The sequence below is a fragment of the Alternaria alternata genome, assembly GCF_001642055.1.
Source record: "Alternaria alternata strain SRC1lrK2f unplaced genomic scaffold CC77scaffold_16, whole genome shotgun sequence".
Classification (NCBI taxonomy): domain Eukaryota; kingdom Fungi; phylum Ascomycota; class Dothideomycetes; order Pleosporales; family Pleosporaceae; genus Alternaria; species Alternaria alternata.
The window spans coordinates 389288-401312 of record NW_017306205.1 but is presented as its reverse complement, the minus strand read 5'-3'; the positions used below and the strand labels follow the sequence as shown (position 1 = coordinate 401312).

The following is a 12025-nucleotide window of genomic DNA, read 5'->3' as shown; positions in this document are numbered from 1 at the left end:
TTCGAGCTTCAAGATTCCCAAGTGACCAGCTCACCCAACACTCACCTCCGCGCTACAGCCAGTTTTCCGCAGGGTACCAGAATCGCAGATATGTGGAAACCAACATTACTGCTCGCCGCTGCGCTGGCGGTCCCGTCACAAGCGCTACACTTCTTCATGGACGGTGCAGTCCAGAAGTGCTTCTACGAGGAATTGCCCAAGGATACACTGGTTGTTGGTACGAGACATACTCGCAAATGAGTCTCTTGGCCTAGAAGCGCCACAAGGCCAGCGCAAGAAACACGACTAACATGACCAGGCCACTACCACGCCGAAGCATGGGACGACGCAACCAAATCCTACCAAACCAAGCCCGACGTCGGCGTCTTCGTTACCGTAGAAGAGACATTCGATAACAACCACCGCATTGTTGCCCAACGAGGTAGCTCCGAGGGCCGCTTCACTTTCAGCGCTGCCGACAGCGGCCAACATAGGATCTGCGTGACACCCCAGAATGTACCGAGCAGTGGTGGCGGCTGGCTGAGCTCCGGCGTGCACGGCACAGTCAAGTTCACACTGGACATGGCGATTGGCGAGACCAGCAGGATCGAGAGCACGGACAAGGACAAGGTCGAGACGCTGGTGCAGAAGGTCAGGGACCTGAACTCGAGGTTGCAGGACGTCAGGAGGGAACAGGTCTTCCAAAGAGTGAGTCGGACACCTACAGATCGCTGCATAGGTGCAAGAATGCTGGCTAACACATTCTGCAGGAGCGCGAAGCCGAATTCCGCGACCAGTCCGAGCATACCAACTCCCGTGTCGTTCGCTGGACCCTCATCCAACTTGTAATTCTGGGTGTTACTTGCGTTTGGCAACTATCGCACTTGCGAGCTTTCTTCATCAAGCAGAAGCTTACCTAGAGTCGTCGAAATGACCGTCGTGTTTCGTTTCTGGCGCGTACAAAGACATGAGGGACAAGTTTGGAGGAAAAGGCATGTTTTACCTTGGTTCGGTGAAATGCTCTTGCATCTGTATTGCGGAATACGGCGTTGGAACAACGGGTTGGTGGGGTTAGCGTTTGTGATTTTGAACGAGGCATAGCATCACACAAAGTACGTGTTGAATAGCTATGCGCTTTTACTGTCTGCCTCTTTCATTAGTCCCGTATATGCCCAGTTCAAGTATATGTAGAAGGAAGCGCCTGTAGGAGCATTCTCGTCAATGCTGACAGGAAGTAGGGACGTATCTGTTGTATCGAGATAGTCGGAAGTGCTGGTGTGTACGAATCAATACCAATAACGTATCTATTATCAGCACATTACCATCCCCCGCACTTGTTCACTATCGGCATATTCCAGTACCGGCAAGTTTCACTAACAGCATCAGATCCAATGCTGGTACTGCTAGGTATAGGACATTACCATACTGCCAAACCGATTCGGCACTAACACATTGTCACTGTTCAACACAAGTCTTGTCGACAGCCTGACTCAGACAGCAACTACCGTCGGACTCGATCAGCATTGAAGAACCGAGTCTTGGTTCCGGTAATTTATGCGTCCACAAATCTGGCTGAGTATCGTCGACGGTGCCGGCTTACAATAAGATTGGACAACACCCACAGTGCTATTTCTGTCATACCAAGCAGAACGATGGCAGTGTTAACTCAACATTTGGGTAGAACGGCCTCTCCCGAACCCGTCTTTCCGTTCCTCGTCTGCTGCAAGCGACTATGCGCTTCGCCCCCATCCAGCCTCGCATGGTTGAGCCTTGCTCCTTCCGGAACTAAACCAATCATACGACTTGATAGTTATCTAGTGGCTGTCAATCTTAGACTCACATTCCTTCAGTTAACCTCATCTGAACGCTGATGACGCTAGAATCCTACGCTTCATTGTTTTTTGTGAGATAACGAGCTGCCCCCAAATGCGAAATGCTGCTGGCGAGAGCATAGTCTGTTGAAGTCAGCCTGACCTCAGGCTGTTGACAACCATCGGAGTACCATAAAGAGGCCTACTAGATACACAAACGATTCTCGTCGATCCTATATGAAAGGTCTGTGCATGTACCCACAAGAATCATGAACTCGACACTGGTCCACGGCTGGGTTGCTTCGCCAAATGAACGCGGTACAATCGATATCGTCTGGAGCTGCATTGTCACCATGTTTTTATGCAGTTGGTCTGTTCTGTTTCTGAACGTGCCCGACAAACACGACTTCCGGTCATATCTAGCAACAAAGCTCTCATGGGTTGCCTTCACCATCTTCTTTCCCGAGATCCTAGCGTCATTCGCCCAGGTCCAGTTTCTCTCCGCCCGAAACTCGGTGTCCGCATTCACCAAACTCGGGTATCGTGATTGGTCCATGACACATGCGTTCTTCGCCGACATGGGAGGCTTCATGCTTGACCCTCCAGATTACCCGCCATTTCCCGTCAACGCCCATCAGATTCACTACCTTGTCGAGCACGGCTTCATCGATTTCCCCAGTATTCAACGAGACACCATCCAGGACAGGAACAAAGCAGACGCTTTCGTCCGTATCCTTACATCCATCCAAATACTTTGGTTCGCCCTTCAATGTATCGGCCGCGCCATTCAACATTTGAATGTCTCTATGCTCGAGCTGGACGTTGTTGCTATCGTGTTGTGCACGTTTCCAACGTTTTACTTCTGGTTCCACAAGCCGTTGGACGTTGATACGACAGTGACTCTATATCTCGAAGGATCACTAGAACTGAAAGATGTACTGGTACTAGCAGAGGGTGTAGCCAAGCGACCTTTCGAACTCACTCCGCTCGACTTCATTAATCCGCCTCCAGATCCCTATCAGATTCTTGACCCTATCATGTGGGGCCTTGAGCACTTGCTTCGACTTGGTACAAACTCTGCACATGTGCCAATCACACGATTCAAGAACACGTCACGGATGAATCCTGGGAAAGTGACGGTGTCCGAGTGGGCGATCTCAACGATCATATCACTCACGTTCATTTGTATACACTTCGTCGCGTGGGACTTCAACTTTCCATCACCATTAGAAAGAAACATCTCGCGAAGTGCCTTTGTCCTACTCCTCGGAACTGGCTTTACCTTTGGTAACCTTTGGTTCCTGACCATGTGGCAACTACCGAACCTTTGTCGTCAATTAGGGATACCGCAAGTTGACACTGTAACACAACTAATGTACCAGATACATCCGATTCTTCAGTACGCTCTAACTATCCCACACTTTGGGGCATATGGACTTGCGCGGTTATTCATCATCATAGAAGGTTTTGCTAGTCTAAGAGCGCTTCCTGCAAGTAGCTTTCGTGGAGTAGAGTGGTCCGACATGTTTCCTCACATCTAAGAAGGGCGGACCATGATGCAGCGCCAGAGCGATGTCACATCTCGATCATAACTATTCTGTCGTGCCAGTCCGCCTGTGGTTCACTTACTGAGCGCAGGAGATGGGCTACCTGGGGTAACACATTGTTATTAGGACTCTCAACCAACCCACACCACTAGTGTTGTTGCGAAAGCTGTAATGAGATGTTTCAGTTGCTCAAGTATCACTCCATGCCATGCCAGCTCCGAATAAACGAAAACTCGATAAGAATTCTTGTAACATGTAAGATCAATGTATTATTTAACATGCGTTTGAGCATCATTTTTATGTTATTCTGAAGGATGCCAGCACTCTCACATCCAGCCTTCCCAATAGCGCTAGGGTACGGTTCGAGTCTATTCTTCAGTGAATACTCGTTCCTAAGACAGTATGGTTCTAGTAGACTACTTTGAGATAAGATGTACCACAAAGATTGTTAAGTAACATGGCAGCATGACACCAGAAATGCTCAAGGTCTTCCTGACAACTAGATCGGAACTTTGAGATGTCATCTGTAACAGAATCGTGGCACGTTCAACAACTCGTCCAAAACCTTGATATTACCGCGGACATGATGGCTCACACGCCGTAAGACTTTGTACTCATCAGCCACAGCCCAAAGACTAACCATTGCCATCAATGCCAACCCGTCTCAGATCCTCAGAACCCATCCAACAATACCGCATGCGCGTGATTTTTCCGTGGAACAGCCGTCCACGCGCACATCCCAGAGCAACCGCTGGAACCAATCACCTGGAACCACAAATGAGCAACGCATCATGATCGGCAGACCTTAACGCGATAATCTGCTTCTAGTGACTTCACTACTTTTTCACATCAGTGGAACCTTATGCTTAACCTTGCATCGATAGCTGTAGCCAAGAAAGACTTGCGCCGCGGAAGTTCGGATTGACATGGAGACAGATTGTGGATAAAGGTCGTCATTCGCGTGGAGCTGGGAAAGGGTATCCGGTTGACATTGCCGGCGATCTTCAAGCGTATATACCGTGTTAGAAAGCAATAGCCGTATACGCATCATTGGGCGAGTGTGTTTAATCCTTCGTTGCGGTAGACATCGAGAAGCTATCAGCAGCTTGCATGAAACCGTTCTTGTCAAGTTTTTCTTCATAGCTGACATCGGTTGAAACTGCTTAGATGGACCGGATTTCGACCGAACTCTATACTTAAAAAAACGACGTCAATAGCTTCATCCGCCAAACTCTAGGAGTCGACGATGATGCGAACTTGAGTTTGGAACACAAGCCAATGAAACTCTATTGCAACTTCGGATGCCGTTCCCGTCAAAACTGCAAACGCGCCGTTGCTATCGATAAAATGCACTGCGCGATCCCCAGCGCTCTTTCTCAGCCCTATATGACGCCATGCACTCGTACTGCATCGGCGGCGGTTCCCCATCATGCTAAATCCACCAAACGTCTGTCCCACATCCATCTCGGATCCGACGGGACAGCAGTAACAAGACAGGGGCCAACGCACCTTTCATTTCGTGCAAGCCAGGTCCGACATTTTTCGGTGGAGCCACGGATTGGGTGAAAGTGTACCGAGGAGAGACCACACCACTATGCAAACTATGTGCTGATATGCAGGCTGTCAAATTCGGCACTGCAGCTTCTGGTAAATGGCCGGTAAATCAATGATACCATTGCGATACTCGCCATGTCCACATTTTCGCCCGCGGGCGTCACGCAACCATGGAATCATGGATCAATTGCTGCTGCATTGGGTACACACACCACCATCGCTATCCCCGTGCCTCGGTCCGATCAAATCCTTTTCTTCTGCTTTGAAATCCAACATCCTCGTCCACATTGTAGAAGAAAAAATGAAGGCTTCTAGAACGAAAACTTGTTCCATTTGATAGGAGATGCGTGGAGATGCGTGTGTTGGAAAAAGAGAGGCTGAGCCCACTAGCGTGGCCCGCGGGGCGGTAATGGGCCCAGATCTCGCGGCGCTCTCACCCTTGTGTGCAGTTCAGCCGTGCAGCTGTGCGTGCTTTTGCTTGTAGTATGCATAGCCGACGATGTTACACTTGGAACAAGAGGCTGAATCTAGAGTGTGAGACTTGAAGTGTTGTCAGCTTGGGTTGTTCAAGCTGCAGTGTGAGGAGACGTACGATGCTTGCAGTAGGTGGTTGTCATTTGAGTTGAGACCGGCGTTGCCGTCGCTGTGTACAACATGCATGGTGGCAGCTCAACAAGCGTTACTGGTTAATGACAGCAAACGAGGCTTCATGATGTGAATAGATGGTCTGAAAGAAGAATACTGTTTGACGTTGATATTACTTTGGGGTATCATTGCTAGCTACAATGGATTCAATACATCCGCTTGTCCGTCCCTCCTCTTCTGCCATAACGTTGCTGAGTACGGTGTGTAGACAAAGAAGTGGCTCCGACAATCTGAGGAATAGTGAAGTGTTGTACAGCATTAATGGTGCTCCAAATGGAGTCAGGTATATCGAAAATAATGAAATCTAATCCCAAACGTAACCAAAGCCCCTGGAGCCGGCGATGCCGTCTATGAAATCATCGCTTTTTGTGCACATACGAAAGCCATCTCTTTCATCAAATCATCGTCCCATGCGCCCGCTTGTTGGTCGCTGAAAAGTCATATCCGCAAAAACGTACTAGGAGATCAAAGAGGAATACTGTACAGTCGAAAGGAAAGAGCCCAAAACACCGAATGATTCAGTTCCGACCAGCGACAACTGAATGCGATGCAACCAGGTGCGTGACCACAGATGGGAGAGACGCGGGAATAAGCACCCCTCTTGGCTGTGTCCAAGACAATGAAAACACGCTTGCTGTCGAAGTCCAGATCGGCAAAGAAGAATCTTCGTACGTAGCATTTCATCCGTGTGGCCAGCTGCGTGCCATAGAACAGCCGCGACTGTTCTGGCGTCTGCAGAGCGGAGATGATGCAGGGGCACGGCTTCCGCGGAAATCGGTGAACATTGCGCATTAAGCTATGCTCAGTCGTGGTTACCTCCACGCCTGCGGTGCTTTCCGGGGAAGTCAACCTCGGGATGCACGACGCGCATATGGCGTGTCAATGCGTCATTGCGCGAGAAAGTCTTTTCCTCGACGCAAAGTGCGCAGCGAACCTTTTGCTTGCGCGCGTTGTGTATTGTGTCCTCGTGACGTGTGAGGTCATAAGGGCGGGAAAATACAGTGTTGCAAGGCTTGCCAGTCGTGGGGTTGATGCGCTCACACTTGTGGGGTCCCGCTTGCGAATTACGCTCCAAAATAGCCGCCGACGTCATAGCCGTGCTGAGATTGGCACTTCGATGACCCTCACGCTTATGCTTCTGAAGCTTTTGTGGGGTCTCGAAACGCTGGGAGCAGCCATGGTACGTGCATGAGTAGGTACCAGACTCAGCAGTGGTAGATGTTGGCTTTGTCATGTAGCGGTCGGACAAGACGCTGTTCTGGCTGCCGTTCGGTGGCTCAGCTTCGCTTGCGCTAGATTCCATCGACGTCAAGTGTGCAGGAAACTCGGGTGTCTGGTCGACAGCCGACGCCATAGTGTTGGGTGTTGATCGGTACTGAGATGGTGCGTTCATAGGCAAACTGTGCATGTTCCCTATTGATGGTGTGGCGAAGTTGAAGCTGGACGACTGTTGTAATGATGGAGCGGTTGCAGTAGAGAAGTTTGGTGAGAATTGTGGTGTTGCCCAACTGTCGCGACCGTAGGACTGTGATGAGGATGGTGCGTCGAAGCTGGATTGAGTAGCAGTCCTATATTGTTCGCCACCGTTGTATTGGCCGTCGTACTCGCTAGCGCCACTGTCTGGGAACAGTGGAACCTTGGACTCTTCGTCCGATTCCCGGAAGTCCAGCAGGGCATCCTTGGGGGAGATGGTCTTTGGCTCGGAATCATCGCTCGGTTGCATCTGAGACTTCATAGCATAAGCCGCGTCAGCCTGGCGATTTTGCTCACGTGCAGCAACAGCAGTGTTCATGGGTGAGTTGAACGAGTTGCTCGGCTGACGGTAAGGTGAGCTCTTGCGGAAGGGTGAGTCACTTCTTGAGGCAGTGCTGCTTGGCGACTGTGAGCGCGCGTACTGTGCTGCCTGGAGCGCTCGCTGTACGTTTTCGTTGGCATTGCTGCGGTATGGCGAGAGCAACGAAGACTGTGCTGGCTTTGATTGCGACACTGTTTGGGTGACGGCACTGGGCTCGTAGAAGCCAGTGTCGGCAGCAATGTCGGTGTATGTCCTTTCGAACTTGGGTACAGGGCGCATATCTGGTTCATCGTAAGCACAGAACTGGTTGAAGAGCCAGGAGTCTATCCTGCAGAGGTCCTCACCATTGGCAGGCGTCTTGAAGTCCATGTCGTCCTGTGCTGTGTGTGGCGTAGCAGGAGAGTCGTGACCGTAACTTGATACTGATTGCCCAGTGGAGTGCGCGTAGTCTGGTACGTCATCACTTTGGTCCATGAGCGCTTGCTTCATCGACATATGGGCTGACATGGTGTGGTCCATGTTTGGGGCAAAGTTGCTGCTGAAGTTGTTGCCGTTCATGAAGGAGTCCTGAGTAGGTGTTTGAGAGGGTGTAGGCAGATGGTTCTGGAACGACCTTTTGGATATGTCAGCCATGTTAAATGAGTCAGCCAGCGCGGTTTCGTGCGAAGGCGGATATTCAGGGCGAGCGACGTACTGGTAGCCTGATGAAGGTCCGACGGCTTGGTACTGCGAGGCACTTGAGCCTACAGAAGACGATGATGAGGCGCGCTGGTGGCCGCGGTTGCGGTTCTGGTTCTGCGAAGGTGTCTGGAGAGATTGACCTTGCACGTTACCATAGTTGTTCCAGGACTCGAGTCCAGTGTTGGTGTTGTTGGCCGAAAGCATCGGGGGTTGTGCGAAGCCCTGAGGAAGCTGTGGTGTTGGTGTCGACTGCTGAATGCGGATGGCCGGGTTTGCGAAATTGGTATATGCGCTCGTCATGTACGGGTTGGGTGCACTACCAGACGAAGTGCCGTAAATTTGTTGCTGAGACTCGACGTAGTCGTTGAGGAGCTTCTGGTCGTAGAGGTGTTGTGCAGCGAATTGCTGGGGTAGTTGTTGATAGGAGGAATGTGAAGATGGTGGTGACGGTATGGTTGAAAGGTGGTGACGTTGTGTGGGTAGCGCTAACATAATGGTCGGGAGGAAAAGTAAGGGACCAGCGTGGGTGGCAAGTTACTTATACTAGTGGGCTACCGGCCGATGACTCGGGTAGTCTTCGCCGATTTGAGTGAAAGACCACTTGATGAGGTGATCTAGGATGGCAGTCGGTGGAAGACTGTCGAACAAAGCTGTGTTTGCGTCGGCTATGCTCGGATTATCGGAATTAAGAGCCTTCGTGCGTGTCGTATGAAATTGCAAATTGCTGAGCGATAGTTTCAACGGCTTGGGCTGCTGAGAATACGCGGATTCGGTTTCCTTTCATACCTCATCCTATGACGCAACGTTGGAACCCAGGTTGTGTTGCTTTGCAGGGGTATATACGCTAGGGATACGCCAACGCGCAAGAGCGGCGCGATCGACACCACCCTCACACACCCTGCATACGGCCGCCGCGGGCCCTGTCCGACCGAAGGCTGTGCAAACCCCGGCAGACGAGATCCTACCATACAGAGTTTTCCACATGCACTCGGATAGCAGCCGAGATAGCTTCACTCAACGTCCATGAGCTGCTCCCAAAATACCGAGCAATCGCCTGTATGCATCCAGGCGATCTCTGCAGGCATGCACTCCACGTGAAACGGAGCCCTGCGAACCGAACCGTTATTCATCGCTGTGGCCGTCCGCTTAGTCTGTAGTCGACGTGTAGCCTGTAGGCCACTGTGCGACGGACCATCTCCAGGCGTCTGGCTGTGGTGATACGGCCGTGTCTGGTCCAACAGCTGGCCGCTTCTCGCAGGGACTACAACGTTCCGAGACGGGCTGAGCAGCATCGTTTACATGCCGAGCTACTCGACAACGCATAGTGGATTACGAATACTGCTGGATAGTAACAGATGGAGTACGCGAAAGCACCAGCCACACCTCTGGCCAGCGCCTGTATTGGTCACATGTTTGTCCGCGTGACTCACAGACAGTCACTGCCATTTGAGCATTGGCCTCAAGACCACGATATGATAGTGCTTTCAGCTTGTGTCTGTCGGCACGTGAGACCATATGGCCTCGTTTGCAGACAACCGTCAATAGCCCTACCCCATACTCTGTACTATTGATAGCTGGATCTGGTGGCCAAACGGCTCCCGAGGACCACTCTGCTGGCTAGCACAATGCACATCTCTTGATGAGATGCTGAAACTGGAGATCGATCCACGAACCAATAAACTGGGATACGCACATACCAGCTGCAATACTACTAGATCAAGCCAGACTACCATCTATTCTGCAGATGGAAGCTACACTTCCGTTTCGGCACTGGCAGCATCCTCTACTCAACAACGGCACTGCCGTGCAACATCCCTACAGGTCGAGTACAGCCAAGATCACACAAGGAAAACTCTTCACCAAAACTCTCCTTGCACAGGTGTGCTGAAAAACGACATATGCAACGTGTTGCAGGCATCCTGTGGAGTTGCATAGTAACCCTAAACCAACGTGGCATCGCATCGAAGGCCCCGAATGGGCAAGATCGGTGGGGAAATACTCGGATATGCAGGGTCTCTTGCGCCACTGTGTGGCAGTGCCAGCCCTACCGTATTCACGGGTAATGTAACTCGTCGCTTGCTCCGAGATCTGGACCCTTATGCATCCATCGAGAACACCAGCCACATTTCTAAGCCGGTGCGCGACCATCCGAGGCTTCTGTAGCATTCTGAAGCCACATGTCGAATACTTTTCTTTTCTGTGATTCGCATACTGATTAGATGTTGTGTCTTTTCTGTCGCTTTCGTGTTGCGTCCCCCTCCGTCGGACCGAACAAATGCTATTTCTTCGCTTACGATAATAATGACATCATCTCCCCGAAGTTTCCTTAGCATCCTTTCTTCGCATTCCATCCAAAACGACTGCCGTGCAGAACTCCTGCTTTACGCTTCTATTTTTGCGAAGCAATACGTCTCCAATGAATATCCTTTCCCTGACGTCTTAGTTGACATTCTGCTGGTCATTGAAACTGCCCATCACTTCTCGAAGGTCGCTCAATGCGGTCATGGATCGCCAACGGCTGAGCGGGCACCATCCCTAGCCTTTCTGCCCGCCAATCCGCGAGCGCGGGATGATGAGACCCTGCGTCGGCTTGATTTCGACAAAGTTTCTGCCGGTCCACCTGCTTCCATCGGCAACATGACTGTCGATCATGACGCCTGAGGCACGATAGTCGCGTGTCTTACGTTCTCCACTCACAGCGCAGTTGTGACATACTAAATGCACCGATCAATACACTGTACATCTTCCACTTTCGATATTAATGCTGGCTCAAGTATTATATTGTCCCTCTTTTCTTATCAATACTCCATCTGCCGGGATGAGAAATTTTCAACTTCTGCACGCATATGCAGGGCACCTGTCTACCCGATGTTCTGCCGCCCAACGCTTCTTTTGGGTTTGTAGGGCTTGGAAATGTAACAGGGCGTTGACCGATTCCGGTTTTGCTCACCATGGCATTTCAGAACTTGGTTTCCAACGTCATCTGTCATGCACGCAGTTACAGCCGCTCTCCTGACTGTTGCATCACCTCGATAATTGTTTCTTTGGCCATGAACACATGCAACTTAATTCAGTGGATTCTGCGACGCCCAATGCTACGATACGGGGTTCATCCGGTCGTTCGGCCGGTCGAGCTGGTGATCAGCCGAGTCCGATCTCACCACACCATACGCTGACTGCATTCTCCGCATTCTGTTGGTCCTCAACACTCAAAAGCACTTTTACTTCCCTTTTCGTGACCCGGTGGCATCATCTCGGCCGTATTTTGAACGATTTTGCGCCGAGCATTTAAGCGCGAAGACGCGCGGAGTTGCGCTATCTCCGGGACCCCATACGATTGCAAATTATCCAGCTGTTACTCAGCGCTGACCGAGCACGAATCCTGTCGTTATGCCAGTCGGCTGTTTGTCGTTGCTCCGAAGTAAACCCATACGTGCTGCATACGGGAATCCTGTAAATCGTCGGCGTAAAATAGCCGGTGCAAGCAGCTAGTATATATTACGAGCGTCTTGCGAGGCTGATGTTTACAAGTGGTTAGATCGTGATAAAATAGGCAACGGTTTATGTACTGAACACGAGTTCCTATACGAGTGGGTGTTCGCACGCTAAGCCCTCCGTCCGTGGGCTGCCCTTCTCAGATCTTGCTCTCGCTAATCTGTGATCAGTAGTGTATCTCCACATGGCAACACTGTCAGCTTCGGGGCCGCGTAGGCTTTGGCCACCCTGCATGTCAGCCTCGCAAGCCTCCACGTTGCTTCGATGTAAGCTTTTGGGCCGCAAACTTTTGCCTTTCGGCGAAAACATACCGTGCAACGGTCATCCACGTACACACGTGTACATGAGCTTTAGCGTTGATCTTATCTGGATCTTGGTATTCGTTCTAGTCTTATCAACTTTGCCAAACAGTCTTGGATGTAGAGCGCCCTTTCGTGAACTACTTCGCAGCCTCGAGTGACTCTGCAATATGCTTTCGTTCATTAGGATTACCTTACCGCCCGTACAATTTCGATCAG

General features: G+C 50.9%; 4 protein-coding genes across 4 annotated transcripts; 3 read left to right on the top strand and 1 right to left on the bottom strand.

The window, feature by feature from the left end:
* The first annotated feature begins 11 nt into the window (after window positions 1-11).
* On the top strand, window positions 12-1281 carry CC77DRAFT_1022433 (hypothetical protein). Its single transcript, XM_018525463.1, has 3 exons — window positions 12-217; window positions 299-687; window positions 750-1281. Exons 1-3 carry the CDS (start codon window positions 91-93, stop codon window positions 897-899), a joined length of 666 nt encoding a protein of 221 aa, XP_018383644.1. The 5' UTR covers window positions 12-90; the 3' UTR covers window positions 900-1281.
* A 562-nt stretch (window positions 1282-1843) lies between these two features.
* Window positions 1844-3573, top strand: CC77DRAFT_1022432 (hypothetical protein). Its single transcript, XM_018525462.1, has one exon. The coding sequence runs from the start codon at window positions 2060-2062 to the stop codon at window positions 3329-3331; it is 1272 nt and encodes a 423-aa protein (XP_018383643.1). The 5' UTR covers window positions 1844-2059; the 3' UTR covers window positions 3332-3573.
* Window positions 3574-6091: 2518 nt separating this feature from the next.
* CC77DRAFT_216735 (hypothetical protein) lies at window positions 6092-8662 on the bottom strand. The gene has a single exon (XM_018530702.1). It carries the CDS (start codon window positions 8502-8504, stop codon window positions 6339-6341), a length of 2166 nt encoding a protein of 721 aa, XP_018383642.1. The 5' UTR covers window positions 8505-8662; the 3' UTR covers window positions 6092-6338.
* Window positions 8663-11429: 2767 nt separating this feature from the next.
* On the top strand, window positions 11430-12002 carry CC77DRAFT_216710 (hypothetical protein). Its single transcript, XM_018530701.1, has 3 exons — window positions 11430-11503; window positions 11551-11602; window positions 11681-12002. Coding segments are annotated over exons 2-3 (288 nt in total). The 5' UTR covers window positions 11430-11503; window positions 11551-11601; the 3' UTR covers window positions 11968-12002.
* The last annotated feature ends 23 nt before the right edge of the window (window positions 12003-12025 follow it).